The following is a 27,512-nucleotide window of genomic DNA, read 5'->3' as shown; positions in this document are numbered from 1 at the left end:
AAAAAGTCTTTTGTCTTTCATTCCTGCCTAGATCGAGTTATGGGGAGGAATTCCAACGTATCATTTTTACTCACTAGAGAAGGCTTTGATATTTTGGTTTTAGGTGCGAAGTTGGATGAATCTCCCGTTCTCGAGGGACTTAGAATTTAGGAGTTGAATCGGGTAATTCATTGTCCATTCTGTTTGTAAATATGTTTGTCAACCAAAAGAAGAAATGAATGAAGTTAAATGTGTTTCTTTTCATGATTGCTGTAGCTCTTATTGTTAATATCCCATTAAATACTTAAATATCAACATTTTTCGACTTGCTATTTTCTATACATCAACATCAAATTATTAATATTAACAATGATAATTAGCAACTTATTTAGTAAAGTTATATTCGATTGTAACTCAAATATTTGATGTATAAAGTACTATATATAAATTTTGATGTCAAAATAAAATATGTTTATACATTTGTAGTTATCTAATTAAAACAATTATAAACCATCCAAAATTTAATTAGACTATTTATTATAGTTATACAAACAAATGATTATAAATTCTCAAATTCATGTATAATTTTTTTTTTTAAAGATTATTGTCAAATTTGAACTCTAAATTCTCAAATTCATATATAATTGTTTTATTTAAAGATTATTGTCAATTTGAACATAGTTCAGTGAATAAAATATTAATTATCATTTTAAACGTTCTTATTTTAAATAATTTTATCATATAATTTCTTTTTTGGTGGGAACAAATAATTTTGGTCAGATTCTTTTCATATATTTTTTTAAAGATTTTATGTGATTCCTCAACTTTAATTAAATGATAAGATAATGGAATTTTTTCAAAGAATAAACGATAATAGAATTTATAAAGCATTATGGCATTGACCTGTTTGGTCAATTACGATTAGGTGGGACCCGCTAAAGTAAGCGTTAAAGTGTGAGTGACAGTAGACAATAATTGCCCTTTCCACGCAATAATTATGATGATATAGAAAAATGAAAAAGCTAGAAAGTGACGTCGTTTCAATGATAACCATGAGCCGTCAGATCAACTTCGATCTCTCTCATCTCCACCGTCAAAAAATAAATAGTTAAAAAAATCCAAAACCGGCTAATATCGATATAGTAGAAGGTTTGTGTGGCTTTCCAAATTTCTCTCTTATATATAATCTTCATTTTGACTTCTAACCATTCAGTTTCACGCCTCTTCGCTCCGGATTCACACCTTTTTCTCCTGGTAAATTCCTGTTCATCGCTCTCTCCTTCATTTCATCTATGCAAAATTCATTTTCTGTTTGTTTTTTCGTTCAGTCTGTTCCAATTTCTTTGTTTGGGTTAGGGTTTTTTTTTTTTTTTTTGAGATCGAAGCACAATATCCGTTAGTTTTCTTGGATTTTTCTGAGATGTAAGTGTTTTGATGTTTCTTAATCAAACCTTATACCTGGTTTGATTGTTATTGAGTGGCTTCTGTTTCTTTTTATATTTAATTTATGCACATTATTTTGATCCTCAATTTGCTTCTTCTGTCTGATAGGTTGCTTATGATTGTGTGTGTTTGGGTGTTCTTCTGCGTTCTTCGCGAGATATTGGTAGAATTATTACCTTCTAATTTAGGTTGCAAAGACATGATTGGTTATCGGGTTCTTTTGATTGTTTGATCCCTTATAGAGCTTAAGTTTCTTCAATTTGTTACCGTGGATTTGAAGAAAATACATAAGGAGTGTAGTGAAAGTCCATCAACTTTGCTTTTATTGTTCATAACCTATGTTTTAATCTGCTAAGTTTTGGTTTCTGTTACTTTTATGATTGAGGTTTTGAATTGTTGAGTGTATGCGCTTTTGATCTTTGACAAAGAAGTCTGTATGGGCTGTGGGGATCGGGAGGATCAAAGATTGAAAACAGGACTTGGAGATATATGGGGATCATGGGTGGATCATATTGGTGCTTCTGTGTCTGCGGTTTCATTTCTGTTTCTTTTGTCTTTTGCAGTTTTGAGCGGCTTAATTGAGAGCGCATAATTTTTTTGCTGGTTACCTGTGTTCTACTACGGACAGCCAAGTTTCATGTCTGAATTCAACGTGCAGATTCCATCTGCTTTTGGTAACTTCACAACTCCCTGTTCTTGGTTTTTACTTTTTAGTAAGTTGCACCGGTTGGTTTGATAATTCATTAATTGTATTTGATGGTCAGACCCATTTGCTGATGCAAATGCTGAGGACTCAGGAGCCGGGGCAAAAGAGTATGTTCATGTGCGCATACAGCAACGTAACGGGAGAAAAAGTCTGACAACTGTTCAAGGATTGAAGAAGGAGTTTAGTTATAACAAAATACTTAAGGACCTGAAGAAGGAATTTTGCTGTAATGGCACAGTTGTGCAAGATCCTGAGCTAGGCCAGGTCCGGTCTCCATCTCCCTCAAATGATTTATATTTATGCACCTAACATTAAAACTAAAAGAGACTAATAGTTTTCGATTTTGGATAATGTGGAGAGAAGGGTCATGTTGGCTTTAGTGTTAGAACTTAGAACAAATGGGGGAGCAAGAATAATGGTAAAAACAAACGAATCCAGGGCTCCCCAAATTAACATAACCGAACGGGGTCCATTAGGCTTCTCCGAACAGACAATACACACTTTTTCACTCTACCTCACTTGTCTTCCCTCGGTTTTCCCCTCGTGTATGTTAAGTGTCACAATTACACTTTGCTATGCCTATTCGCTCAGAGAAGGCATAGCATGACCGCGAGCGAATAGGCATAGCATACACGAGGGGAATACCGAGGGCAAACCAATATTGGTGGTTTGCTATGCCTATTCGCTTAGATGCATATACTTTTCTTTTTGCGGGGAAAAGAAAAGTATCATCCCACTCCACAATCAATGACATCACGTGTAATGGAGTAGCTTTCTTATATCAAATCTACTTGTTTTCCTTCCTCTTTCATTTGAATTTCCAAATCAGGTCCCGGCTACGTGTCCTAAGGACTATTTGCTTAGAAATCAATAGATTCGAACCACTGACACAAGGATTTTCACTTTATGCAGGTTATACAACTTCAGGGAGACCAAAGAAAGAATGTGTCTACCTTCCTTGTGCAGGTAATGAATGATTGAATATTATATAGTTGAGATGAGAGTGAATGATTGAGTATTATATATTGATTCTCTTTTGTTTCCGCATTGTGATGATAGGCTGGGATTGTGAAGAAGGAAAATATAAAGATTCACGGTTTCTAAAGAGCTTCAAGGTTGGCAATTCTATTACTGTTTACAGCAGCTTAACTGACAGTAGTGGACATAATATATGATAGAACTACGTTTAGAAGTTGTGAGTGCATGTTACAACTCCGGATGCTTTGGTTTGTTGTTATGCAGACAGACTAAGTCATGGATTATTGTTATTATTATCATTATCATTATCATTATTATTGGGCTCTTTTAGTTAATACCACTTTTCCTGTTCTCTCTTCTTGATCACATGGACCAAATATATTATATATGTGCACAGCATTGTTCATCTCTGAGACTCTGCATTTCCCCTGCTTTCCCCACCATCAAATTATGTTTTTGTACTTTACTTTTATTCATTCATGAGGCTGCTCTGCTGCATTCGTTACTCGAGTTAGGATATCGTGAATTTATCTGTTTGTACAAATGCACGGTATGAAGATTTGAACCTTTTGGATTTCGACTTCTTGTATATGGTATCAATAAACAAGATGTAAAGGTTAAATTATAACATTTAATAGTACTTGAAGAAGTCGTTGTGTTGCATTTTGTTTATAGTTATTTAACGTTGCCTTCAAATCTACTCTCATTCTTACTTTCAAATCCGCTTTCGAAAATCTCTGTCCTGTTTTCTAAAACCTTCTTCTCAAAACATTGCTCGACTGTAGGCGATGTGTATTAAATTGGGTTAACTCACTCGATGTTGGGAGCGAGTGTTGCACTTGTTGAAGTAGTTTGCAAGCTTTTAATTTTGTTATGTCATTGACCTACTTAACATTTTTGTTTTAGATTAATGAATTTCTTCGAACCTATTTGACATCTTGAAAGTTCAAAAAACCTATCCGAACGTGGACAGAATGAAAGGGACTTCTGACTTATAATTTAACTAAAATAATGTTAATGAAGGTTCGATTCCTTTCTTGATTACTTGCATCCTTTGGCTGTTGTGTATATAATAATAATGAAGAAGAATAAATAATGATAAAGTTGTGCAATATTTTGTTATTGCAGCCGTCAAAATCCTCATTAATTAAGCATAGGATTTGCAGAAACATATGTATTGAAAGATATGAACCAGGCTGTCAGATTTTATGCTTCAAAATTATAATACACAAATCTTAAACTTTTTTGTGTTTTTAGAATTAGAATATTTGTCCTCACCAAATCTCTATATGTTTCTTTATAACAATTTGTTTGCATCTCGGTACACGACTCTTTCACAATCTCACTCGTTCAAGTAATCAATGAGTTGTCCATTATTTACATTGAATTTTATGTGTAATACACAAGAAATAATGGATACAATAGCTTACGAAAAACATTGCCGTAGACATTTTATAACTATAAAATCGCACTCAATGTTTAATCATGCATCACATCAATTTGCTTGAGTTGAGATTCGAAATGGTTTTGTTTAAGCTAGTAGTGCGAGCGAAACTCGTACAAATGGTATTCCAAGAGCAGACAATGCTTTTGGTAGGTATATCTTATTGAAATCGAAAACCTCGACATTCCCATGTATCCTTGTGACACGATCATACTATTTACTTGGTTTGAACTACTTCTAAGAGCAAAAACAATCTCCACAAACCAACACATATCATTTTAGCATATTTTGTCCCGACTCACGTGTTTCTTAAAAATCTATCCAGAGAGTCGCACACCATAGAATTGCTCCAAGCAAGCACGTTTAACTTTGAAGTTCCAATGATCGAGCCACCAAAATTAAAGCTGCACTCTCATTTGAATATAGTATTAGTTAAATCATATACCGTTCATTTACTCATACATTATAATATATTATTGACGAGTAAACAAAATATTGTAGTGGTTCTTGTTGCTAATATAATGTGATTGATCACCTAATTTGAGTTTGGTAGTTAATTAAAATTTAAGGCAATCCCTAAACTATGTACAAATTAATTAATCATCTCTCTAATTAGACCGATTGATCCTGCCCAACTAACCAAACCTGACCATATAGCTACCCTTTTCTTACTTTTTTTTATTTTATTTTCCAACCAATTCATTACTCTCATCAAATTAATTGATGCGATTTAATGTTTAAAACCGATTTTATTTTCCCTTTTCCAATAATTTTTCGTTAATCTCCATGTTTATGCCAACCCGAGCATATCTCAAATTGTCGACAACGTCGATGTTAAGGATTATCGAGAACAGTAGTCCCACGTGGCTAATTAAGAGAAAGATAATGGGTTATATGTAAGGAACACTATCTCAATTGCTACGAGACCTTTTGGAGAAACCAAAAGCAAAACTACGAGAACTTATGTTTAAAGTGGGCAATAACATACCACTGTGAAGATTCGTGGTTCCTAACAGTCGGTATAGATAGCGAGCGAACAATATCATACTATTGTAGAGATTCGTGGTTCCTACCCATCGACATAGATAGCGAGGGATGCAGAAGAGATTCGTGTGCAAATTTTGATCATTAAGCTGAATGTCCTAAGCTCAACTGCCATTGCACATGGAGGGGTCTCACTTTGCAGTCCTTTCTGATTTGTTTATTTAAATCACTGCCCCCTTTCCTTTTATATAATTATAATTTAACTCATCCTCTTATATTCTATATTTTCTTTATTTATAAATATTTTCTATAGTATTTGTCGTTTTCTATTCAACTCGGGACAAGTCAATCGGTTAAAAGTCAGAGATTCAAATTTCACGTGATATCTTAAAATTTATGTTAGATAAAACATCAATTACCATCCTAGATCATAAGTCGGGTTCGATCATCATTCCAACAATACGTGTACACTTTGGCTCGTTACGTGTCAGTGTCAGCCTCACGGTTTTAGAACGCGTCTATTAGGGAGAAGTTTCCACACCCTTATAAGGAATGTTAGTTCCCTTCTCTAAATGATGTGGGATTTCACAATCCACCCCCTTGGGAGCCCACCGTCGTAGCTGGCACACCGCCCGGTGTTTGACTCTAATACCATTTGCAATAGCCCAAGCCCGTTACGTATCAGCGTTAGCCTCACGGTTTTAAAACGCGTCTACTAGAGAGAGATTTCCACACTCTTGTAAGGAATGTTTCGTTCCCTTCTTCAACCGATGTGTGTGTAACATTTAATTATATTAAATAATTAATTTAGCGTTAGAATAATAAATATTTTGAGAGTGGTCCAAAACTTAAGCTAGATTCTCATTACTCTGTCTAAAATGGAATAAATGAAAGAAAAATAATATCCATTTATCCATCAAAAAGCTTTAAACTTCCATGTGAAAACCATTTTTTTGGTCCAAACATACTATTTTTGAGACCAAACATTTTACCTTTTCAACAACGTTTGAATAATGTCTTGTTGTTTGAAGGCCAATGATTTATAACAACAAATTATACAAAATATTTTATTTCTTTTTTCTTTTTTCTATTGGATTTGATGTTCTAACAAGAAAACAAAAATTAGCATTCATTAATGTTATATGATTAAGAGATTTTGATACATGTTTGTATCTAAAACATTGATTGATTGTGTTTTTTTTGTTCTTATCATTGTAATTACTATACCGAAATCGAATTAGATTTTACATTTATTCCGCACATGATATGTTTTGAAAAATTTGACCAAAATAACCGTGTCTTTATGAGTTGAAATCACACGCTCAAATTACTCGAAAATTTTGGATTAGGGTTTCAGTTAAAGCAATCGAATAACGAACAAGACTCGTTTATTAACTCGTGAATAGAAATCTCGTATCGGGTACTGGGTGAAAGAGAAAAACTTGATTACTCGAATAATCCAAAACAATGAACGAAACGAGAGAATTATAGATTACAATAGCGAGTTTGAGTTGAGTTCGAGAGCTCAAATTACATGTAAATTGGACTCAAACACAGCCCTTTTTTCCTTTGCTTCTCTGCAGCTTTTTCTGGGTTTTGAATCATAATTCCCCAATGGCCATTGCTGCCCTACAAAAATCCTCAATTGGGTTAAAAAAAACACAAAAAAGGAACAAAACCCATAATTTTAATCTTACTTTTTTTACATCTAAAGGGTCTAACAAGGTAAATTATTTGACCCATAATTATAATTACCGTGGAGTTACTGATCACGACATGTTCATCGATCCTAGGATTTAGATGGGTTGTTCATACGTTCAAATCAGCAACCTAAAACAGAAAAATTCAATGAAATAATTGAAAAATAAAGCAAAAATGAGATGAAAAAGAGAGAATTAAAGGGTACTTTTGGAGTTAGAACAGGAGAAGTGGCCGTATCTTCTAAGGAATCATCGTAAAAAATCGTCTGAGTTGTTGTTTTTTTGAAGCTTAGCTTGTTTGGGGCATCCAAAATCGCCTCCCCAACGCTACAAAATGGGGTTAAAGCATTGATTTTTTCCTTATTGCCTTCTGAAATGTCCCAACTACAGCTCCCACTACTTGAACAACACAAAAAACTGTTTTTTCTCTCAATTTCCGACCACAAATAATCCTCTAGATACTCCGTCCACCCACTCTCCGACGGTTCTTCAGCTCCTGTGGCGGCGGAGGAGGATTTCTCCGGCGGCGGATCACCACCGGCTGCAGCGGCGTTCTTCTTGTCCATTCAAAGAATGTTGAGAGCGTGAAATGAGAGCTTGTGAGAAGGGGTTTAAGAAATGAGAATTCCATCATTTGAAATATAAAGTTTATTTTTATTATAATTATTATATTAAAATACTATTTTAGTTACTTCGAATATATATATATATATATATATATATATATTTTTTAATTCTTCGAAGGGTAGACACGAGGGGGTGTGCTAGTAAGGATGCTGGTCCCAAAGGGATGGATTTGGCGGGATCCCACATCGATTAGAGAAAGGAACGAGTAACAGCAAGGACTTGAGCCCTGAATGGAGGTGGATTGTGATATTTCACATTGGTTGGGGAGGAGAATGAAACACCATTTATAAGATATGAAAATCTTTCCGTAGCAGACGCGTTTTAAAGCCTTGAGGAGAAGTTCGGAAGGGAACCCAAAGAGATTTTGTCTAAACAGTAATAAGGGAGTGGTTGTCGTCCTCTCATGTCATATAAAAGATAAAGTTATTTTGCTTGTTCTCTTATATATATATATATTATCGAAATTAAATGAGGATAATAATTTTTTTTTTTTTTGGTAGGTTATAAATTTGGAGATTTAATATTTTTTTGGAAAATTAAATTAGAAATTAAAAAAATAATAATAAAGAAATGTGGGAGAGACAAAAATGATGGGGGGAAGGGGTTGACTTTTATGTGGAATTAGATGAGATAATATAATTAATAATTTTTGTAACAAAACTCCGACATTATTTTCATGGAACATAATTCCATACCATGACTCACAAGGAATCCTACCAAACGAACCTTTGACTCCTTCCCCGCTAATTCTGCCGACAAAATGTTTTTTTTTTTTGGGCTTTTCAGTTTTGGCCCAGTTTGAAACTTTGGTTCTTATTGGACCGTGTCAACAAACCGTGGGCCTGGGCTACGACGGCCCAGAAGAAATAAACGACGTGTCGTGTCATTATGTTGTAGAGCAAAAACTCTAGTTGGGATGTTGTTTAGTATTACCAAGTAACTAAACTGAGTTCAAATCCGATCTATTTTCGGGTTATTTTTTTAATTATCTAAAAAAAATTATACTTATTTCCCACTTGTAAAATTCAAAAATTAAATATTTACATAGGAGAAATTTGTTACTAGGTATTTGACCTATCACTAAAATACCCCTACGGGGATAGGGCTGAGCGGAGCGAAAAGGGTTTACCCCTACGGGGGATAGGACTGAGCGGAGCGAAAAGGGTTTTCCATGAGATGAGAAATTCTAATTATTAGCTCCACACGAGGTTTGTGAATAAGTGACTGTCTGATAATGAGCTAGGAGAATCGTCCCGTTCCTATAGAACCTACCACTAAAATACCCCTACGGGAGATAGGGCTAAGTGGAGCGAAAATGGTTTATCCCTACGGGGGAATAGGACTGAGCGGAGCGAAAAAGGTTTTCCATGAGATGGGAAATTCAAACTATTAGACTGTCTTTCTGCTAAGGTATCAGGTATGATTTATCACTATACATACAAAATTCTCTAACTCGTGATTATCAAATTTTCACTCGAGAACCCTAGTTTTAGTTCTAACAATTAGAACAGGCCCGAACTTAATTTGGAACGAGTATAATTCACCCCATTTGATAAGAAACGTTCATTCGAATTGAGAATGAAAGGCAAAATACATACACATATGCAAGAGAATACATAATTACTTCATTTAAGAAAGGTAAATTCTTATGAAAAGAAGCAAACTTGGGTAATGAAGAAACACTGTAATGGACAAAGTCAATACCCGAACCCCACCATGAAAGGACCCTTATTTCTTCATTAAGAGGTGCGTTCTTGACTTCTTCCATTCATCTTTCTTCTCTGCAAATTCATGGATTCTCACACGAAAGAGAGGCTCTAATCCTCTCCACAGTACAAGCAATCAGGTTGTTAACCGTCGCTACCGACCCAAGTGATAGTTTAGCCGTCGGAATCGAGTCGACCAAGATCTGAAATGCAACGGTTAACAGCGACCCGCCTGAGCCATGTTCCATGATGCTGTTAGCCCCGTCGTTCGACGCGGCGGTTCCGTCGGGAAGAATGGCAAATCCAGAGGGGAGAAGGGCGACGTAATCGGGATCGCCACCGTTTAGTACCACGTTGATGGCCACAATGTCTACCGGAGCGTAGATCACAAACGCGGCGGTTTGATCCGTGATGTTCTCTTGTAATATCAACATGTTGCTTTGACTTGAATTTGGACTCTAAATTTTACAACAAAACGTGTCAAGTAAAAGCAAAATTTATGATTTGAATAAGACGTAAATTTGTAAGAAAAACTTACATTTACTCGTAACAATGAGACCGAGTTGCCCGTGTCACGGCCATTGGCAATGTGGGCCATTTCTTGCACAACTCCACCGTTTGATAGAATATCCCACTGTAATATATACGAGCATATCGTAATATAAGCACAATCTCAATTCATTTCATTGAACAAACGAGTGACCTTATATAAAATTAGGGTTTCGACCGACTAGGTCAAACTTTCGATAGGACGATTTAGAAACATAACGAACCCTAATTGATCGTACATACCTCGTTACGAGAATTTTCATCTCTGAGAAAGTCGAAGACTCTCTTAGGAGGAACAGGCAGCCAAAAGGATGTGGCGGCGCTGAGGACAATGCCAGGTGGCCTGCCGGGATCGTCTATGCTCTTACGAGTCATGACTCTGACATCATCGGCTCCCGTTCCTGACAGTGTTGTCCACGTGTGCGCGGTCGACGCGCTCACTCCGCCGCAAAAGCTCATCACCATTCTCTCTGCTAGCTTCAGCATGCTCTTTCTTCCTTCTTGATTCATTATCACTGATACCAATTTTTACAATGATAATTTTAGGCCTAAATATTTTATTTTTAATTTATTTTTTCATCATTTTTTATATTAAAAATACTTTTAATTCTTTAAATTTAGCTTTGATTTTCTAAAACATATATAAAAAAATAGATAAAAAAAATTGGAAAAAATTGGAAAAAAATATTTATAAAGTTAAATTTCAAATGGTGATTAAAAAAAAAAAAAAAACCTTAATTTAAGAAGATTTTATATAATTGAGAGAAATAGAAAATCAAATTACCACCCGCATCACCGTTCGGAATACTCGTCAACATGGCACTAGCAAGACGTTCACACTGACGATCCAACGTGGCGATCCAACGCTTTGCACCGAAGGCGTGACCAGATCTAACAAACTGATTGTACAAACTATGGATCCCTCGATCATCCACCTCAACATGCTCGACCCACGTAACCTATATCAACTCAAACATAATTCAATTGACATACACCTATAACCTTAACAAAAAGACTAGAGATTGAAATTCTCATCAACCCATGTTTTAAACTTAAAAAAAACTCCGTCTATCCTCAAACCATCTCACCTAAACAATATCAAAACGAGAACGAAGATTCGAACCTTTAAACTCAGGTTTTAAAATTACCTTAGAATAGCCCTGAGGCATTTCTAGGATCAAACAGCCGGAAGGCCTTCTTCTACATCGAAGAGCCGGAGCAGGGCGTAAATTATCCAACGACACGTCCACGACAGCCCATGTTCCCTCGCCATGTTGCTTACAGTACCTCACAAAATAGCTCTCCCGAGTCGGAACGAGCGGCGATGGCACTTGCAATTCCGACGCCATCTGATTGAACAATTGTTAAGAATAAGTAACAGAAGTGAGATTGAAAATCAAGATACACATAAAATAAAATAAAATATATCAAATATATTATATTGCAAAAATATATTTTTGTTGGGAGTTTTGGGACATACCACTTGTAATGCACCGTCGTAGTTACCGGCAACGCCGGTGGACAGAATCTCCAATGTCGTAGCCCTCGAGACAATCCCAGTGAAAACGGCCGACCACTGATTCTGAGGAACAAACAACACCGGAATGTCACCGGAGAGACCAAATTCCGTTCAATTTTCAGTTATTAAGAAGGATTATTAGGGTTACCACGTCCATGAGCATCTCCACGAGGCTGATATGGTTCATGACGACGACGGCGGTGGCTCGAGACGCTTCGGTGCTAAACCCAGCGGGTTTGGGTCCGATTCCTCTAGGGAAGGTTCGGACATATTCATCTGGGTTAAGCAGTGTGGTTGAGCCATCAAGGGCTGTCATCCACAAGGGCTCGCCCATTTGAGCCATTCGAATTAGTTCCTCCATGGCTGCAACCGCCAGCTCGATGATCATCGGCTTGTCGGCCTCCGATGGCGTGGTTATCGTCCTCAAAAGGTCCGCCGCCCCGTACATGTCGGCTCCATAGCTGCCCATTCCGAGCTCTAGAGGATGTGTGGGAATTGATGGGGAAAGAAGAGGGAAGCTTGAAACTGGCTTTCCTACGTACTTTGCTGCTATGGCTGAAATGCGATCGATCTACCATGCAAAATTGAGTTACAAGCTTTTATTTATTTTATAATTTTTTTTTTTATAATTTTTGTTTAAAAATTATTTAAATTTTTAATAGAATTCATAATCCAATCCAAAATTCACATACAACCCTAAAGATTTTGGTACCTCTTCTCTTAAGCGGGCATTTTCGAGCCTGAGATGATGTTCATCAAACGACATTTCTCCAATGGCGGTCGGGCCTCCACAATTGGGGCACGTCGCGTTACTGAGCGCTTCTCGATACCTCATATTATCGGCTCTAAGCTTTTCATTTTGTGTTCGGAGGTGAGTGTTCTCATGTCGCTCGTGATGAGTCTGAAGAGAGTAAATATAAGCATAAATTTTTATATTTCAATGAAAAAAGAAACCATTTTTGAAATTACCTTCATCTGAGTTCGCTTGTTTTGGAACCAAAATTTGACTTGCAATGGCTCTAAACCCAAATCCCTACTCAGCTCCTTCCTTTGCTTGTCATCTGGGTGAGGACACTCCTTAAAGAATCTACACCCACAAAAAAATTTCACCAAATTGCATCACGACTCTCTATAATGATATGATATTATTCACTTTGAGTATAAACTCTTATGACTTTATTTTTCGTTTCTCTAAAAAGTCTCGTACCAATAGAGATGAAAGAATCTACACCCATAAAAAATTTTTACCAAATTTTCAAAAATATGTTAGAATCACGACCCGATGTTATCCATTTTCACTTTATGCATACGCTCTAGTGACTTTACTTTTCGTTTGCCCAAAAGGTACCCATATCAGTGAAGACGAAAGAACCGACACCCACTAAAAATTTCACCGAATTTTCAAGTTATTGGTAACAAAATTTGTTAGAAATTGATATTATCCACTTTGAGCATAAGCTCTCATGGCTTTACTTTTCATCTACTCAAAAGACCTCGTACCAATGTAGATGTATTCGATTAAGCGGACAAAATTGAGGCATTTTAAGGGAAGTGGGTTAGCTTACGCTTCCATTTGTTGGATCTGGTGCTGAGTGTGGCGGTGGTAACGCTTCTTCTTGGAGCGTTGACGGTGGTCTTGGTCGTCACCAGAACCAACCTCGTGGTTCTCGCTGCTTGATTTAGTGGCACTGTCGAAGTCCTCTGCTTCTTTCATCATCCCATAATCGCTGTCTGGCAAACCGCTTTGTGGCATGTCTAATGCATGTAGCTGCGCCCCTTCCATCATATTTGCCTGCACAATTATGCATTTCTCAGTAATAATCGTTCTAAGTCCACTGTTAGCAGATATTCTGAATAGATGAGAACGGAGTATTTTCTATGTAAACCCCGTATTAAGAACGTATAAGGGTAATTAAGACATTACCCACCAAACACAAAATCAAACACATTTGATTGAAGAACACTGGAAATTCAACACTAACCTGACCAAGAACAAGGCTCGCCGGAGAGCCAAAAACACCGACATTCCCATTTCTTCCGATCATCGACGGCGCATTTCTGGCTGGAATCATCATTCCGGCTGGCATTTTCCAACTTTTTAGTTGAAGAACAGTACAAAATTACTTAAAATTACACAAAAAACAGCATTTCTTTGAAAATTGAAAAAAAGGGGTTTTTTTTTCAGACAATTCCCTCTTTCTCTCTCTCCTTTCTTGCTTTACAAAAATTAAAAAAAAACCCAAATCAAAAAACAAAAAACCCAGATCAAATCATACCCCAAATTGCCCAAATCCCAATTTTTTCAAGAAAAAAGCCTCAAAATGAAGAAGAAAAAAGGGTTTTTTTTGGGTTTAAAGATATGGAATGCTTGAAGTGGACAGTGAAGAGATGAAAAGAGAAGAAGAAGAAGAAGAAGAAGAAGGTGGGTGTGGAGAGGGAAAAAAGTGGGGGAGAAGAGTAATTGCAGAGCGTATTGAGAGGGTGGGATTGCATTTAATGGTGGCTGGAGGAGGCGTAATTGCAATTTCTCTTCACACACACATATATTAACGAAAAATAAAATAATTTTTTTATTTTATTTTAAAATTTTAAAATTTAAAAAAAAAAAATTAAAATTTTAAAAATTTATAATTGTGCCCTAGGAGAGAGCTTGAGTGCAATGAATGACGGCTACCAAACAAGCCCTAATAAAAAAATTATTTTATTTATTATTTGGAAACTTTTTAACATTCCAATTTCTACCTAATTATTGTCTTAAAAAAAAGTCTCCTCAAGGGAATTTTAAATTTTTAAAAATTATTTATAAAAATAAATTCATATTTTATTAAAGTTTGTTTGCAATGTTTATCACAAACCCTAATTAGGAAATAAAATTATAGAAAAAAAAAATGATCTCTCACAAATAAAAGGGAATTTAATTAACATTCCATTTATTGCATAAGATACCATAAATTTTGGATGCATGCGTTTTCATCTGTTTTTAATTTTTGTTCATAATTTAGATTTTTAATTATTTTTTTTATAATAACTAATTACAAAATTTTCAGGTGCCAATCTTTATTAAGGTTTTTGGGTATTAAACCAATGGAGATTTGATATCATTATTATCAAACTATACTAATGGAGAATTGGGATTTGAAGAATTTGGTTGTTTTTATGATTTATGAGAGACAATTGGTACTTTCTCGAACGAAAACCATCAAAAAGCTTGTAAATTAGGTCGATGTGAGCATGATTTTGAAATATTAGTATCTCTCTCGATTTCATAGATTTAAAAGAAAAACTTATGGAACGTGTTATGAATCATAGAGTTAAGAATCGAGCATAAGTGTGAGATCTCTTGTTGAAGAGGAGAACGAATCATTATTTATAAGAGTGTGAAACATTTTCCTAACAAACGTATTTTAAAACCTTGAACAGAAGCTCGGAAGGAAAATCTCAAAGAGAACAATATTTACTAACGATGGATTTGGGCTCATACAAATGATTTCACAGCCACACTGGGCAGACCCATTTTAAAATCTTGAGAAAAAACCCGAAAGGGAAAGCTTAAATAAGCACTTTGAGGGAAGCCACAAAGGGACGTGCATTTTAAAAGCTTGAGGGGAAGTCTAGAAGGGAAAGGTCCATAAGAACCATATCTGGAAGCGGTGAACTAAAAGGGAAAAGTCCATATCCGTGGACTTGGACACTTATAATAAGCATCCCAACCATGGCTACGCCATGCATTCTTACGAAAATAATAATAATAATAATAATAAATAAATAAATAAATAAATAAATAAAGATGGTCATTTTCTAATTTATGGGAGCTAAATTGAGGTTTAAATGGATAATTAATGTATTTTAAAACTTAATCATATACATTTAATAATAGTGTAATTTCTAAACAAATATTCCCTATATATATGGTTAATAACTAAAAAAAATTATTAATGTATATGTGGTTAAAAAATTGAAATAAATTCTATTCAATTATATATTTGTTTTTTATATATATTAAAAAAATATTAATTTTTTTTTTTATCTTTCAAAAGTTTTGAAAATATGATTAATTTCTCTAAATCTAAATGATGGTTTGGTGGTTCTCCAAATTTATTAAAATATTTTATTTTTTAAAATAAAATAAACAAAAAATAAAATAAAAAAATAAGTTCCATGCAATGCAACAAGAGTTCTTCATCTTGCATGTATTCAACGTGTAATGTGTAATTAGGTTGACAATTTCTAAACATTTATTATTATTATTATTATTAACAATGAAATAATATATTTGAAAAAAAAAATCGAGAGTCGTAAGATATATATGTTTCTAAATATTTATCTAAATGGTGGAACTAGCAGAAGTGATTACGTTACTTATATCACTAAGACCTTTAAAGCTGTCGATATGACTGTTCATATGAGATCTTACATCGGTTGGAGACTACAACGAAAAATTGTTTATAAACTGTTACAAATGATATCAGAGTTAGACATCGGACAGTGTGCTAGCGAGGACGTTGGCCCCCAAAGAAGTGGATTGTGAGATCTCACATCGGTTAGAGAGTAGAATGAAACATTTCTTATAGGATGTGAAAACCTCTCTCTCGCATACGCGTTTTAAAATCGTGATATTAAAGGCAATACGTAACGGACTAAAACAGACAATATTTATGAACGATGAACTTGGACTGTGATACCGAAGTTATTCTCTCCTAAGATGGTACGCAAACCCAAAACCCAATTATAACAGGTTGTTATAATGTATAAATATATATTTTTTTGTCCCAGTTGACTTTTCTTTTTGGCAAAACTATTTAAAATAATAATAATAATAAATAAGCAAATCCAAATTGAGAAGGAATTATCGAATTGAAGGTCCACGTAGGACCATGCAAGTTGACTTGTTGAAATTACTTAAAATATTTATAAAAATAATAATAAAAAAATTGAATTTTGGTGTAAAATGTCAAATCAAGAAGACTTTACACTATTCACGAGTTTTCTGATTTGACAAATGGGGGACACACCTTCAATCACGCCACCTTATTCAACACTAATTTTTTTTTTAATATTTTTAATAATTAAAAAATTAACAGAAATATACAAAATTCATAAATTTATTTTCCCACGTGGCATTTTTATTTATTGGTCTCCGTGGGTTTGTTCCTCTAGCTAACTGCCCATTAAAATATTCCCATTATATTTATTCAACAATTCACCAAAAAAAATATATAAATAAATATTAATGACTAAATTAATTTGATTATTATTTTAATATTTATTAATACAAAAATAAATAATATTAAAATAATGTCACCTTTTGACCTCGTCGTCACTGAATTCAAGTCCAAGAAAACGCACAGCAGAATAAAGGGAGGAGTTCTTCCTTTAGTTAACCGAGTCTTTGATGAAGTCTAAATTCCTAAGCAATCTGACACGTGGATGTGGTAGTGGGCCCGGGGGATGACGTGGGCTGACTTTGTTGTGACGTTATCGAATGCAAAGGAAAGTTGTTACGATCGTGGCCCTTGTTTTTCTCTCTGGCTGGCTGCTGGCCGTTGATTTGACCGTCGTTGTCAGCTTGATTAAATGTTTTCGTTGTCGTTTTGTCGTGAGAGGCACGCGCTTGAATTGGCGTTTTTTTTGACTGAGTCAAATGCGGAAAATTGGGTCAACGTTGGCTTTTGTGTTGTAGTGACGCAATCGCGTTGGATAGTTTCGACGCTATCGGCAACGGTTGAATGTCTTCCTCTAATTTACTTGAAATATTTTTATTAATTATTTATTTAAAAATGTGTACAATTTTCAGCCGTAGGATTATTAAGTGATCAACTCTTCTTCCTTTAAAGTCTTTTATAATGTGGTACGATGGCCTTTTATTGAAGGATTTGTGTTTAGTGTCTATTATGATATGCTATTGTTTCCAAGTTTTCACTCGAACCCATTTGCGATTGACTCTCTACGCTAAATTATACTTTTCTGAGTGATCGAGAGGGGTCATTTTTGGTATGACCTTCAAGAAGATCACCATATTGAAGTGTGAGATCTCACGTCAGTTGAAGAGGGAATGAAGTATTCCTTATAAAGGTGTGTAAACGTCTCCTTAATAGATGTGTTTTAAAACCTTGAGGGGAAGCCCAGAAAGGAAAGCCCAAAGAGAACAACTAGCGGTGGACTATGGTCGTTACATATGATATCAAAGTCAGACACCAAGTGGTGTGCCAGCGAGTGCACTGGGCCTCCAAGGACGGTGGATTGTGAGATCCCACATGGATGGAAATGGGAATCAAGCATTCCATATAATGGTACGACACTCGGCCTCGAAGGAGGGTGAATTGTGAGATCCCACATTTGTTGGAGAGGGGAACGAAGCATTCCATATAAGAGTATGACACTGGGCCTCCAAGGAGGGTAGATTGTGAGATCCCACGTTTGTTGGAGAGGGGAATGAAGCATTCCATAAAAGGGTATGACACTGGCCTCCAAGGAGGATGGATTGTGAGATCTCATATCGGTTGGAGCATTCCATATAAGGGTATAAAAACCTCTTCCTAAAAGACGCATTTTGAAACCTTGAGGAGAAGTCCGAAAGGGAAAGCTCGAGGACAATATCTATGAGTAGTGGGCTAGAGTCGTTACATGAAATGTCTAAACTATATGAGTCTCTTAAAACATGCTAACTTTCTAGTGCATTTTTCTCTCATCCCACTCGGACCCCACCAGAACCAAGCTCACATCGGATTAATATCATCATAAATGTTTGAGGTAGGGCAAAGTAGCTCATTGTATAGTCAAGGATAGCTTGTGCTATAAATATGATGAGTACTTTCTTGCCTCCCAACGTAAATAACTTACTTCTTTCCACACATGAAGAGCTCTCTAGACCTTGTCCCTCACGTTCTTATACATCCTATTTGTATTTCTTCATGTTTGAGAAGACATGACTAGGGACTGTCCCAACGAATCAATTAACAACGAGTAAGAAGAGGTAGAATTTATTGACGTAAAAACCAGTTAAATTAAGTATAAATTCTTCTCTATTTGGAAGAGTGACGTACCATTTAAGACGTTTTTCATTCTATACATAATTTAATAACCGGCACTATTACATGCTGACACTCAATTAGTCGCCTTAGGTAAGCTTTCAATCCCTTCTCCTTTATAGTCGAGCAGCTCAACGTTTCTGGTGTTTTAGTCACTTTTCAATGGCTCCCTTAATTTTGTGCGAGGAATTACACTCGTTGAGTAATGGGAAGTGGGCTAGTCCTTAAAAATGCCCGTTCCTTTCTCGTTGAGGCCCAAAATCTTTCTTGCTGAGACTGCCATGAGTAAGAAGTCTACTAGAAGGCCCAAAACCTCTTAATAGTTTTTAAAATATTCAATTTTAAGTAGGGATCATCAAAACACCAAACCATCCAACGTCTAACCATCCAATGTAAAGACGGTTTTCAACGATGGTTATCTTGTTACAAAAGCGATTCATAAGCTTTAGTTTTTGTGTCTCTAAAATTTAGCCATGGTAAAATCGTGATACGAATGCTAAAAAAAGGATTAATACCATTCATGTAATTCGATTCGGCTTAACTCAATTTTATTCTTAAAACGATCAAATATTTCAACCAAATGAGCCTCTAAGAATTGGATCAAACTAAAAAATCAAGCTCATTCGAACCATTACCACTCATACAATGAAAGACTGCTAGAAGGTTAAAAGAGAGAGTTGCACCATTACCTAAAGAACCAACATCCTCAGTCCGACAATGTGATATGCTCGGTCGGGACAGACAGACCGTTGGCGATCTAGGATGGCACTTCAAGCCCTCTTTTTCCTGCCATTTGATGGTCTGGGTCCGTTGATCGTAGCCTTGCTCGAGCATGGCACGAGCCCGCGTAGCACGGCCAACACCCCCAAACCCATGAAGGGCCAGTAGATTGTCAACAGAGTATTAGATGCCCGGTTTGATCCAACCACTTCACCCATCACAGCAGACTGAAATCACACAGCCAGATAATGTGATTCAATACAAGTAAAATTTCTCTGAAGGAAATGATATAGAAACTAGCGTATCCCTACAAGAAGGTTAACAAACGAAGCAGAAAAATCCTTTTTATCTTGCAGTTAGCTATCTCAAATGCACCATTTAAAGCCAAAAGTCTGATGTTGAATCCTTAGTTTATTGACAAGAATGCAGTTCCCAAGCTAGTTCAATACTAGCTTATGAAATTAAAAACATCATACAAAGCTATCCCACCTAACTATTATTTCGATTAGGTCAACCCGAGCATTATTCAGCTAGTTAAAGCACATACTGTTGGTACAAGAGTCCACATCGACTAATTAAGAGATTGATCATGGGTTTATAAGTAAAGAATACATCTCCATTGGTATGAGCCCTTTTGGAAAAATTAAAAGCAAAACCACGAGAGTTTGTTCTCAATGTGGACAATATCATACCATTGTGGAGGTTCGTGGTTTCCTCAAATGTTGAACAAAGAAGTTGAGTCTCTAAGGTGTAGTCAAAAGTGATTCAAGTGTCGAACAAAGGGTGTATTTTGTTTGAGGCTCTAGAGAAGGAGTCGAGTCTCGATTAAGGGGAGGTTGTTCGAAGGCTCCATAGGCCTCCGAGGAGGCTCTATGGTGTACTTTGTTCGATGAGAGAGATTGTTGGGAGATGAGCCCCACATCGACTAATTAAGGAGCTGATCATGAGTTTATAAATAAGGAATACAACGACCAAAAACAAAACCATGAGAGTTTATGCTCAAAGTGTACAATATCATACTATTGTGGAGATTTGTAATTCCTAACACATACCATCAACCAAGAGATTACAGGATTGAATCCTGGTCTCCATATTATTGAACTTAAAATCAAAAAAGAAACCAAAACTTCTATCAGCATCATCAACTACATATATCAAGAATCTAGAAATGACATTCTTCTAAAAATGGTCTAGAAAAGCTGAATAACAACCAAGTTATGTCTATTGAATCTCTACAAGACTGGAATAAATTCTACTAACTTCAAATTCATCGTCCACTCCGCCAAATGCTTAAACATATCCAAAATCATCTCCCTACTCAATCCTAACCTAAAATAGATACATTCAATCAAACAAAGATAAAATCAACAGGCTATGAACAAATTCCATCAATCAAAAACCAAATTAATCCGAACAGGAACAGAAAAATACCATGGAAGACACGAGAGAAACGCCATAGATCAAGCAAGTGGTCCTGTACCAAGCCTTGGAGCTGAAGAAGGCATAGAGATTGAGAAACAAAAGAGGCCATTGAAAAAGAAGCTCGAACCAAATAAGGCCAACGACGAAATGAGGAGCCTCGGCCATTAAATAATCCCCCGATCGGGCGACGTACCACCTCTTGAGATCGATTACAGAATCAGGGTAAAGGCTTTTAGGCAATACCTCCTGGAAATCGATTAAAGGCACAACGACGGCAAGTACGAGAAATGCGAGGAACAATAGAGCGTCAACGAGCTTGAGAAGAGCGCCCATGGTTCCACAGAGCTTTCTTCTCAGAGTCTCTGAGCAGAGCAATTGATCGGATCTTGGGCTGGGCTGCTCAATTCTCAAGGCTATTCTTATAGCTGAGTTTTATTTTTTATTTTTTAAATGTAAATGGCTTTTATTTTATTTTATTTATTGAGGTTAACCATGGTTGAGTCAAAATGGAACCATCCATGGTTAAGATAATAATCGGCGATTTATCTCCTTTACTTTAATAATGGAACCATTGACATAAATAAATTCCACGTGATCCACGTGGCTGCAATGAGGACAAGGGAAATCCTACATGTTCATAGCACTCTTGTCTTAAATATTAAGCCTAACATGTTTTTTTCATATGACAGATATACCACTCTTATTATATACTTACAATATACAATTTTTATTATAAATATGCAAAAATGCCTAAATAGGCTAACAATTAATTAGCAATGGAAAACAAATTAATTCGTAAGAGTATCGATGACCACTGGACAATCACTTTTCAACCTACCGTCACCATTTGTCTTTTACCCAACTTGAGCTGGAATTAATGTCGAGGCAAATTATGTAAGATTCCGTTAATGCTAAAGTCAGATTAGTTGCATGATAGTGTTCGTACTTAGCTAGTTTATATTGGGCTCGGTGTTGTCCATGGCTTCACCTTGATGTGCTCAGTGTCACAATCGCACTATTGTGGCAGGGGGGACAACAATTATGTAGAACTTGTGTAAAAATCCAAGCTTACCACTAGTAGATATTGTTCGCTTTGACTTGTTATATATTGTCATCACCCTCACGGTTTTAAAATGTCTATGTTAGGGAGAGGTTTCTACGCACTTATAAGAAATGCTTCCTTCCCCTCTCCAATTGATGTGGGATCTTACAACTCATTATAACCCAACGAACAATTTAGCCATGTGAATTCGTACTTCGGTGACAATATTAGTGTATGCTCGAGTCTCGGATCATGTTTATGAGAAATGTTTTAGAGAATGTGAACGAGGAAATAGGTTGAAAACAATGTTGTAGGCTAAAAGTGAATAAGCAACAACCACGACTTTGATAACGTATAACCCGGGTAAGAAGAATTGACAACTAGTTAGATACCCCATAGTATATTTGGGGGTATTTTAGCCATAGCAGGAATAGATATGATTCCGGCGACCAGTCAAGTAAAGACCTATGTAATATGAAAGCAAGTAAAAGAGGTTTGGAATACACATGCAACCATGGATAACACGTCTTGGACAAGCATGACTGAGACATCCAACACATAGCTACAAGCATCACGCCTTGGAACGGGAAACATTTTAGTTAATAACAAAATTAATTATGGTAATAAATTTTAGGGTTTATATAGAGATTATTTTTTAATAAAATTTAATAGATGAAAATGAAATAAACACTAAGACGACGTCGTTTGCACAAGTTCGCAGCTAAGTGGAATTTGATGCCTGTGCAACAGCATCGCGTCGTAGGCATTTCTGCGAAGAGTCTGAAATTGAATCGAGTATATATTTCCCTTGCCGGTGTGCACTGCTCATAATTTCCTGTCCGAGAGAGAAGATGAGCGAGGCAAGGCCTGTGAAAAGGAGGGAAAGTCCATGGGGGATGCCTGAGGGCGAGGATCGCCAGCCTAAGGCTCACAGATGCAACGACAGAGCGGAGGATGTCATTCAAGTAAACTTCCATTTCTTCGTGGTTTCTATGTTCATCAGCATTGCTTGCTTCTTTTTCCACATGATTTCATCTAGTCTTCTTCTTGCTCTTTAATTTCTTGTTTATTCCGATTTCGATTTGTTTCTAATGAACTGATTTGAGAAATGAATATCGAAATGATTCCGGAGTTTGTCGTCGCTAGGTAGGATGCGATTTATTTCAACGATCGTTTGAGTCGATAATGAAGCATTTTCTTCGATGTTCAGTTTCCTGATGGATTTGGATTATTACGTGTTTTTCCTGGGGGTTTTGGTTGTACATGGTATCGTTGATAAGTTTGGGAGTAAATTTGAGAAGTCGGAAGCAGGATGGATTTAGCGACTAGTATCTTAGAAATTATGGCTCTTAGGAACTAGGAGCATAAGAGCATCTCGTTTATGTTGACAGCAAAATTTCCGGAAGATAATTGCAGTATTTTGGATAGCAGTGAGGTTTACTTGTTAAATCTTTGGACGAAGCGAATGGCCAAGGAGATCGAAACGTGTGCGATGACTGGAAATAGTTATTCTGTTGGATTTTGTTTTGTCATTCGAACACTCTATGAATTTTATTCTTCAAAGTAAAGCTTTCAACGCAATGTTCCTCTTAGGTCTTCCTACAATTAGTTATATATTCTGGAAGAAAAGGAGAAATTAGAACTCCCGTTCGCCTCACGCATGTGCTTTCACCTCCAACAGGAAAGTACACAAATGTATTTGGTTGGAGAATATGACCTCCAATACTAGCGTTTGGTTTTCGTTTTTTGTAGTGCATGGAAATGTAAAAGATGATTATAGAGTTAAGGATTTCATGTATGGTTTAGATCGGATATTCAATAACTAAAACTATAATGTTCTCTGGAATTTCATTAGCATTTAATTCATCCTTGCTACAATAGTCTATCGTATTGCCAAGTAAGTTACTATGTCAAGTAGTTTTGAGTTTTGAATCGACTGTAATTTTTCAATATTTGTCTGTCTTCAATTATTTATTGTTGGAGGTTCTGGAGAAAAAAGAAAAAAACAATAGCTCTCACGAGGAAAATGTTTACTGAAATTCTTTACTTTTCCTTTGTCAATTGTTGTATTTCCTCATGTTCATTTTTTCCTGTTGTAACGGTGTTTTGGCAAGACAAGAGCCTTGTCTTGCTAAAACACCTTAGCCAGCTTGATTCGTAAGCGTTAGTTCCCTACTATTCTCAAGAACTTGACTACAAACAAAGATTCAATGCACATAGGTTTACCTCATAAGAAGAGAACTAACTATTTTAAAAGGGAAACACGCCTTTTGCATCCCTGCAGATCCACAATCTTAAATTTTCCACTAGGATACTAGTTAAACCCAAAACCCTTCTCTTAGGAAGATTGATTGGAAAACCAGACGACAGTGCAAAAGGCTTGACTAGGTTTAGAAGATTCATCACTTTTAGATTTGTTTTGTGGAGAATAAGAGGAAATTTTTTTTAATGGAATAATAGGATTTAAGATCTACTTTGGAAACTAGTTCTTTCTCTTGTCACCTTTTCTTGCCAACAACTTCATTAGTTATGAGAATAACGATTGACAATTGGTCTACCATAGATAAATGCTGATTTCGTAACTAACTTGGTGCAAGTGTTGATTTCTTTCAATCCCTCTTTTAACGCTTTAGCAAAAATGTCATTGACACGAGTGGTTAAGCTGATTGGTTGGCTTGGTAACAGTAATATATACAATATTGTCTCTTCTGGTGACCATACTTAAGATGTTTCATAAAAAGCTAATTGTAACACTAGCAATTCCCATAACAATTAACATTTGGAACACTCCACAAATCAGAAATGTTTCACTTCCTTTTTTGCAGACTTGAACCGAAAAACCATCAAATTTGAACTCATATAAGAAAATGCAGCACTAGCTTCCTCTTCTAAGTATGATATTTCTTATCAATTTTTGTTGAGCTAGAGCGCCACTGCCACTTTAATGGTCTAACCCAGTAGACATGAATCTGGAACCCTGTTTAGAGGAGAATAGCCTCCCATGAAAGAGATAAGCTCATAGGTAATTGCACTCTCATTCACAAGGCTTGATTAGATTCGTTTGAGGGGATATAAAAAATAAGGTTCTTCCTCCGGTTAATAACGTTATGGAATAAAGCATAGTTTATTTATTTCGGCTTGCATTTCTGTAGCCAAATCATAGTTTATTTCGGTTTGAAGAAGTTGAGAAAGAAGAAAGAGGGAGTATGATAAAACTTTTTTTTGTTTTTTTTTTTTTTTGTTGAATTTCTCAACCTAGGTACATGCCAGTTCAGTGAGGTTATCTCGCATGTACAAGAATGACCCCAACAATAGATTATATTCCAATGAAATGTATCCTCTTCAAGTTTTTGATTCTTTTTATTTTTTTTGGTGGAGGGTGTGTGAAGGTGGTGGAATATCCTGGATGACACTGATTATTGTTTTGTTCTTATTGTAGGCTTGTTTTGAGGGGAACCCATTTAAGACTGTTCCAGGGCCATTCAAGCTATTCTGGCGATGCATGCGTTCGAAACCTGGGTATGATTGCACCTTATCAGTTCTCTTTTGTTTATTTTCAAGATAGATTCATTCATTCGTCAGTATGAGGACTTAGCTTTACTTTTCAAGAAACCTCGCTGTGGAATTGGAAGAATGATCAAATCTTTCACCCGCTGGGTTTGAGTGTAGATAATTGAGACCCATAAGGATGAAATCTTGATCTTGAGTACCTTGCCCTTTCTGTTCGTATCCTTCATTCATGCCCTGCCATGTCTGAAATGTTGTGAGCTAATGGAGTCGCTTCTTTTCAACCGTTTTGAACTCATCAAATTTGTAAGAACAGTTTCTGAAAATAGTTTTTAGTAGAATCGAGAATAGAAACGACACGTTAAGCATAGTAGTGATAAACGAAAAGGCACGTGAATTTGATCAAGAAATGATTGTTTTATTTTCCATCATCAGAACTTTCTTTTTAGTTATCTCATAAATTGAACACTATTCCTACGTTTTAAGCCTGATAAACTAAGGAAGTTGGAGAAAATTCATTTGGCGTTGATAATAATCTTAATAAAATGCTACTCTCATATGTTATGGGGACCATGTGATTTCGTTTTGCAGGGAGGAACCAACGGAGCCATATACATATTTGGATTTGGATCCTCCAAAGAGAGAGGTGAAACTCGAGTAAGAACTCACTACGCATACTTTTAATTCATGAATGTTAGATTTTCAGTTTTGATATTTGTCTCTTCTTGTGAATTTTAAATCAGAACTCAGACGGTAGGTCATGCATTTAAATGGTTGATAGGAAAACGGCAATAATGATTACCGTGAAATAGCTCTGTGAGCTTTTCAACATTATTGAATATGACAGAATTGGGTACTGAGTGTTTTTATTTTTTGTCACATCGTACGACATTTTACGGCTAGCATAATAAATAGCTACTAACCTTGATAAGAAGAAACTTTCCGTAACCTAATGCCTACCGATAGTAGATATTGTTCTCTTTGAACTTTCCTTTCTGAAAGGTTTTAAAACGCGTCTGCTAGGTTGAGGTTTCCACACCTTTATAAAAAATATTTCATTCTCCTCCCCAACCTCTGTGGGATCTCACAATTCACCTCCCTTCGGGGCTCAATGTCCTCCACTAGCACTCGTTCCCTTCTCCAATCAATATGGGACCCCTAATCTACCTCCGTTTGGTGTCCAGCGTCTTTGCTTACATACTGCCTTGTGTCTACCGCTCTTCGGGACCCCTTAATCCACCTTCGTTCGGTGTCTAGCGTCCTTGCTTGCTCACTGCTTCGTGTCTACCACTCTTCGGGACTTAGCCTTTTTGCTGGCATATCGCTCAGTGTCTGGCTCTTATACCATTTATAATGGCCCAAGCCCACTGTTAGTAGATATTGTCCTTTTGGACTTTCCTTTTTGAGTTTTCCCCTTAAAAACGGTCTGCCAGGAAGAAGTTTTCATACCCTTAGTAAAAAATGTTTCGTCCTCAATTAATATGAGATCTCACTTTCTCAAAAAATAATAATAATAATAATAATAATAAATAAATAAATAAATAAAAAAAAAAAGATTAAAAACTTAATAAGAAAATACCACTCCCCGGAGTTTCAAGAACTTCTTGCAAATGTTGAAATAGCTTGCATGGAAATGTTCGATCATAGCAACTCNTTTTTTTTTTTTTTTTTTTTTTTTTTTTTTTTTTTTTTTTTTTTTTTTTGTTTGGTTTCAGTTTTGAGTTTCTGAAAATTGGGTAGTTTTCATCAGTTTTTGACCTACTTGTGTTTAATTTTCAATTTGGCCCATGACTTGATTGTTTAATCTCCAATTTGATCCATGACTTTTGTTTAATTTCTTATTTGACCTTTGACCCATGATTTGTGTTTTATTTCCAACTTGACCCACGAACTTGTTTGTTTCTTCTCTTATTTGATCCATGACTTTGATTGTTTAATAGTCTTTCCATACTATTGTTTGCTGGAAACACCGTTGATAAACTTGGGACCACACACCTACCACTTTACCAGAAGTGAACGATGAGTATAAATCTTCGTGAGGTAAAAAGGAACTTCTAGTACACACTTTTTCTGATTAACAGTGAAGATGTTAAATCTTGATAAATTTGACACATTTTCAGTAAAACACACCAATTTTTTTTTTTTTTTTTTTTTTTTC

General features: G+C 35.9%; 4 protein-coding genes and 1 long non-coding RNA gene across 5 annotated transcripts; 2 read left to right on the top strand and 3 right to left on the bottom strand.

Moving 5' to 3' along the window:
• The first annotated feature begins 1,141 nt into the window (after positions 1 to 1,141).
• Positions 1,142 to 3,512, top strand: LOC111792840 (protein translation factor SUI1 homolog). Its single transcript, XM_023674440.1, has 5 exons — positions 1,142 to 1,233; positions 1,986 to 2,096; positions 2,187 to 2,392; positions 3,041 to 3,094; positions 3,188 to 3,512. Exons 2-5 carry the CDS (start codon positions 2,060 to 2,062, stop codon positions 3,230 to 3,232), a joined length of 342 nt encoding a protein of 113 aa, XP_023530208.1. The 5' UTR covers positions 1,142 to 1,233; positions 1,986 to 2,059; the 3' UTR covers positions 3,233 to 3,512.
• A 3,393-nt stretch (positions 3,513 to 6,905) lies between these two features.
• Positions 6,906 to 7,859, bottom strand: LOC111792836. The gene is made up of 3 exons (XR_002814853.1): positions 7,441 to 7,859; positions 7,290 to 7,364; positions 6,906 to 7,163 (listed from the first exon to the last, which is right to left on the bottom strand). It is a non-coding gene; the product is annotated as an uncharacterized LOC111792836 (long non-coding RNA).
• A 1,603-nt stretch (positions 7,860 to 9,462) lies between these two features.
• LOC111792835 (homeobox-leucine zipper protein HDG2-like) lies at positions 9,463 to 14,144 on the bottom strand. The gene is made up of 11 exons (XM_023674429.1): positions 13,618 to 14,144; positions 13,201 to 13,427; positions 12,605 to 12,722; positions 12,348 to 12,536; positions 11,784 to 12,206; positions 11,597 to 11,698; positions 11,265 to 11,465; positions 10,901 to 11,075; positions 10,360 to 10,631; positions 10,106 to 10,201; positions 9,463 to 10,025 (listed from the first exon to the last, which is right to left on the bottom strand). The coding sequence occupies exons 1-11, from the start codon at positions 13,720 to 13,722 to the stop codon at positions 9,651 to 9,653; spliced, it is 2,283 nt and encodes a 760-aa protein (XP_023530197.1). The 5' UTR covers positions 13,723 to 14,144; the 3' UTR covers positions 9,463 to 9,650.
• A 5,040-nt stretch (positions 14,145 to 19,184) lies between these two features.
• Positions 19,185 to 21,218, bottom strand: LOC111792834 (sigma intracellular receptor 2-like). The gene is made up of 2 exons (XM_023674428.1): positions 20,815 to 21,218; positions 19,185 to 19,610 (listed from the first exon to the last, which is right to left on the bottom strand). Exons 1-2 carry the CDS (start codon positions 21,136 to 21,138, stop codon positions 19,434 to 19,436), a joined length of 501 nt encoding a protein of 166 aa, XP_023530196.1. The 5' UTR covers positions 21,139 to 21,218; the 3' UTR covers positions 19,185 to 19,433.
• Positions 21,219 to 22,592: 1,374 nt separating this feature from the next.
• On the top strand, positions 22,593 to 26,233 carry LOC111792833. Its single transcript, XM_023674427.1, has 3 exons — positions 22,593 to 22,812; positions 25,287 to 25,366; positions 25,946 to 26,233. The coding sequence occupies exons 1-3, from the start codon at positions 22,699 to 22,701 to the stop codon at positions 26,013 to 26,015; spliced, it is 264 nt and encodes an 87-aa protein (XP_023530195.1). The 5' UTR covers positions 22,593 to 22,698; the 3' UTR covers positions 26,016 to 26,233.
• The last annotated feature ends 1,279 nt before the right edge of the window (positions 26,234 to 27,512 follow it).

Source organism: Cucurbita pepo, chromosome LG04, assembly GCF_002806865.2.
Source record: "Cucurbita pepo subsp. pepo cultivar mu-cu-16 chromosome LG04, ASM280686v2, whole genome shotgun sequence".
Lineage (NCBI taxonomy): Eukaryota > Viridiplantae > Streptophyta > Magnoliopsida > Cucurbitales > Cucurbitaceae > Cucurbita > Cucurbita pepo.
Note: the sequence above shows the minus strand (reverse complement) of the source record. Positions and strands in the feature narration are given on the sequence as shown.

Coding starts and splice junctions, on each gene's coding strand:
- LOC111792835 (XM_023674429.1), bottom strand. CDS start 13,722: ATGCCAGCCGGAATGATGATTCCAGCCAGAAATGCGCCGTCGATGATC. Junction 13,428..13,617: donor CGAGCCTTGTTCTTGGTCAG/GTTAGTGTTGAA, acceptor ATAATTGTGCAG/GCAAATATGATGGAAGGGGC. Junction 10,632..10,900: donor TCCGAACGGTGATGCGGGTG/GTAATTTGATTT, acceptor AATTGGTATCAG/TGATAATGAATCAAGAAGGA.
- LOC111792834 (XM_023674428.1), bottom strand. CDS start 21,138: ATGGGCGCTCTTCTCAAGCTCGTTGACGCTCTATTGTTCCTCGCATTT. Junction 19,611..20,814: donor TTTCTCTCGTGTCTTCCATG/GTATTTTTCTGT, acceptor GTGTGATTTCAG/TCTGCTGTGATGGGTGAAGT.
- LOC111792833 (XM_023674427.1), top strand. CDS start 22,699: ATGAGCGAGGCAAGGCCTGTGAAAAGGAGGGAAAGTCCATGGGGGATG. Junction 22,813..25,286: donor GAGCGGAGGATGTCATTCAA/GTAAACTTCCAT, acceptor TTCTTATTGTAG/GCTTGTTTTGAGGGGAACCC. Junction 25,367..25,945: donor TGCATGCGTTCGAAACCTGG/GTATGATTGCAC, acceptor TTCGTTTTGCAG/GGAGGAACCAACGGAGCCAT.
- LOC111792840 (XM_023674440.1), top strand. CDS start 2,060: ATGTCTGAATTCAACGTGCAGATTCCATCTGCTTTTG. Junction 2,097..2,186: donor GCAGATTCCATCTGCTTTTG/GTAACTTCACAA, acceptor TTTGATGGTCAG/ACCCATTTGCTGATGCAAAT. Junction 3,095..3,187: donor TGTCTACCTTCCTTGTGCAG/GTAATGAATGAT, acceptor TTGTGATGATAG/GCTGGGATTGTGAAGAAGGA.